This window comes from Cryptomeria japonica, chromosome 7 (genome assembly GCF_030272615.1).
Source record: "Cryptomeria japonica chromosome 7, Sugi_1.0, whole genome shotgun sequence".
Lineage (NCBI taxonomy): Eukaryota > Viridiplantae > Streptophyta > Pinopsida > Cupressales > Cupressaceae > Cryptomeria > Cryptomeria japonica.
Genome location: NC_081411.1, coordinates 609,671,635 through 609,675,116, shown reverse-complemented (window position 1 = coordinate 609,675,116; position 3,482 = coordinate 609,671,635). Strand labels below are relative to the sequence as shown.

Here is a 3,482-nt window from a genome sequence, read left to right as displayed (position 1 = left end):
TATAAAATTATGTTGAAGATTATAATATTGTGAATAACAATCAAACAATTAGTTATATAATTCATAAATAAATTATATTTATAAATATACTAGTATTGTTCTTTTTCAAATAATAAAAAAGTTAAGAAATATTAAGAATTCAATTATTATTTTTAATGTGTACATACAACTATTTTATATATAATTTTAAAATAAAAAATTAATTCATGATATTATAAATAAAAAATTATAATTAATTATAAAATACGATTGCTAATATTTAACAACAACAACAACAACATAAATAATTACTTTGGAGTTGCGGGCCTAGTTCGATTCGCGACAGTAAAAACTTTGTTGTTGGGGGCCTAGCTTGATTGGTGAGAGCTTCCAATGGTGAAATACGAGGTCATGAGGTCTAGTCTCGCCCAACCCACGTGGTATTGGAGGACCTGTTGCGGTCACTTTATAAAGTTGTCGCAGTCTTTAAATTGTTTTTTTAGATACTTTGACATTAATTATTGTGTACATTGATCAAAGAATCATGATAACAATTGAAATCTTATTTTAAAAAATTCTATAATTATCATGAAACCTTATTTTAAAAAATTCTATAATTAATTTGTAAAAAATAAATTATAGTTAATAATATAATGTAATTGTTAATCTATTATTTTAATTTTATAAAATATATATCAACAAAATATTATATAAATACCTATTTTTATTGTTTAAATAATATAATTTCTTTTTCTTATAGAAATATGTACTGTCAAATTTAAAACCTGTTTTACGTAAGAGAGGACACGTATAATGGAAAAAAGTTGTTGGGAAGTTGTTTTTCCCAAGGCTGATCAGATGTGTTAGATGCAAATGTTTTGATTAATCTGTCAGATGCAAATGATTTTATAAAAGAGAAGGGATAAAGTGTAAGCAGAACTTCGTTGAAATCAAAACTTTTGTGTGCTATTTAAACCAGCCGCAAACGAAGGCCGGTGGACTACATCCTATAAACACAGAGTTGTAAGTAGCTCGTCGGTTATACATTACATCCAAAACCTTCATCATCGATTATATCCATTAATGATGGGAACGTGAGATGTCCGCATCTCGTCGATTGCATCCATGTTCAAAACTTCTGTTTCTCCGATACAAGCAAAACAAACCAAACTTGTTTCTGCCGTGTTCTTCAATGTAATCTGTGCGCTGAATTATTCATCAAATACCAAGTTCAAAATTGAAAGACTCAGTTAGAGGAGCCTAAATTAGTGAATGAATGATGGAAATCGTTTGCATTCTTACCCATCTACTTTTATATCTCCTTTCTTTTGCAGGGGCGGGTGGGTCGTTCAATATTCCTGGCAGTGAACTGTACGTCAATGGAACTCGCAATGAGGTTGGGCTCAATGAATCTCTGGTATCTGACAATGGCAAGTTTAAGGTTGCTTTTTGGAATCGTAAAGGATCGCAAGACCATTATTTGACAATATTGTTTAACTTCAATGTTATGGACGCCGACACCTTAACGTGGGCTTTGCCGAATGCATGCCGTAAACGATCCTGCAAGTTGATCCTCCATCGTAAAAGAGGGTTGGTCCTTCATGGAAGCAACTGGACCAGCGGAGCCAACGGAAAGCGTGCACATGTGGCTAGAATCACAGACGATGGCAATTTAATTGTGCTTGACAGAAATGGAGATCACCTTTGGGAGTCCTTTGATCATTCTACACATACTCTCCTTGCAGGACAAAAGATGAAAGTAAACCAAAGCCTCTATGGATGGTATACACCAGACTATAATATCAGTATGAATCACGGGTTTTTCCTTCGGATGGAGAGAGACAATGGCATTGCTCTGTATTCAACTCGTGCAGACCTTTATTATCCAAATATGGAGGAATATTCTTTGGGTATGACTGACTATGCTTTGAGTTTAAGTATGGGTGAAGTTTACTTTGCAATCAAAACATCTATGTGTGACGAATGCTTGTACGCTCAACTTGATCATGATGGAAGGTTCAATCTTGTTCTCGATGGTCCTCACCCTCGGATCCTTGCATACTGGAACTCCCTTTATTATGCGAATACATCTTTTGTCCATAAGATATCTTTGGACGATATGGGGATTCCTGGAATGTACAGCTGGGATGGAAACAGTTGGCACCCGTCTTGGGATTCCACCTTTACTCTCTATCTCCAAGACTATGTGGATCCACCCTTGCCAGATCCTCTCAAGCAAAGAAGAAAACCCAAATGGGCTGACTTCTTATTAATCTTGTTTCCTGTGGGAATTATTATACTGGGTGTTGGGTTGTGGAAGATATTGAAGAAGCAAGGGAAGTCCATGTCCTCGCCCTTTTCTGAACATACTAGTGGTCCTACAAGATTCAGCTACAGGGCTCTGAAAAGAGCAACTGGAAACTTCTCGGAAAAGCTCGGTGCAGGCGGTTCTGGTTGTGTTTATAAAGGAAAGCTGAGAAACAATACTCTTGTGGCTGTGAAGATGCTGGACAGATCAAAGAAGGGCGAAAAGGAGTTTGAAGCAGAGGTGATGACGATTGGTTCTATTCACCATGTAAACCTTGTAAGCCTCATTGGCTTCTGCAGCGAGGGAAACCATCGAAGACTGTTAGTATATGAGTACATGGAGAATGGGTCTCTAGACAAGCACCTCTTCAGCACTACATCTGTCCTTCCATGGCCTCTACGCTTCAACATTGCTCTTGGCATCGCAAGAGGAATGAATTACTGTCATGACTATTGTCGATCGCATATTGTGCACTGTGATTTGAAGCCCCAGAATGTCCTTCTCGATGCCCACTTGGTTCCCAAAATATCAGACTTTGGGCTGGCGAAGCTCATGTCGAGGGAACAAAGCTGCACTCTCACAGTTTTAAGAGGGACGAGGGGCTATCTGGCACCAGAATGGATTGCTGATGTTCCCATCACTGTGAAAGCAGATGTGTATAGCTATGGCCAAATGTTGTTGGAGCTCGTCAGTGGAAGAAAAAACTTCGTTCCCACTGCAAGCCCCAGAAAGCAATATTATCCTCGCTGGTCCTTGAAGGAGATGTTGCAGGGAAATATTGAGAGTGTGTCAGATCCTAGGCTTGGCAGTAAGGTTGATCTTGATCAAGTGGAATTGCTGGTGAAGGTGGCATTTCAGTGCATTGAAGGAAACAGTTTCTCTAGACCTTCCATGGAAGAAGTGGTACGAATGATAGAAGGGTCCATGAATGTATCGATGCCCTCAAATGTCAAGGTAAATCTTTTATTAGAGAGCGATGATTCCGAGTGATACTTTCACACCTTTGTTGCTTAGAGACATGGTTTGAAGAATTATTTCTAGTAGAAAAGCATGTTGAAAAATTGTAATTAAATGTAGGTTCAGTGTATTCAGCACGTAAAATGTATATATATGCATATTAATTGTTGCTAAATATTTATACAGAAAATAATATTTTCTTACTCTCCAATTTTTCTATTTGATATTAGAGCTGCTA

General features: G+C 37.2%; 1 protein-coding gene across 1 annotated transcript; it reads left to right on the top strand.

The window, feature by feature from the left end:
- Window positions 1-1,258: 1,258 nt before the first annotated feature.
- On the top strand, window positions 1,259-3,277 carry LOC131060629 (G-type lectin S-receptor-like serine/threonine-protein kinase At2g19130). Its single transcript, XM_057993941.1, has one exon. The coding sequence runs from the start codon at window positions 1,259-1,261 to the stop codon at window positions 3,275-3,277; it is 2,019 nt and encodes a 672-aa protein (XP_057849924.1).
- Window positions 3,278-3,482: the final 205 nt, after the last annotated feature.

What these genes read in the sequence shown, in the direction of transcription:
- LOC131060629 (XM_057993941.1), top strand. Translation starts at nt 1,259, where the DNA reads ATGGAAATCGTTTGCATTCTTACCCATCTACTTTTATATCTCCTTTCT.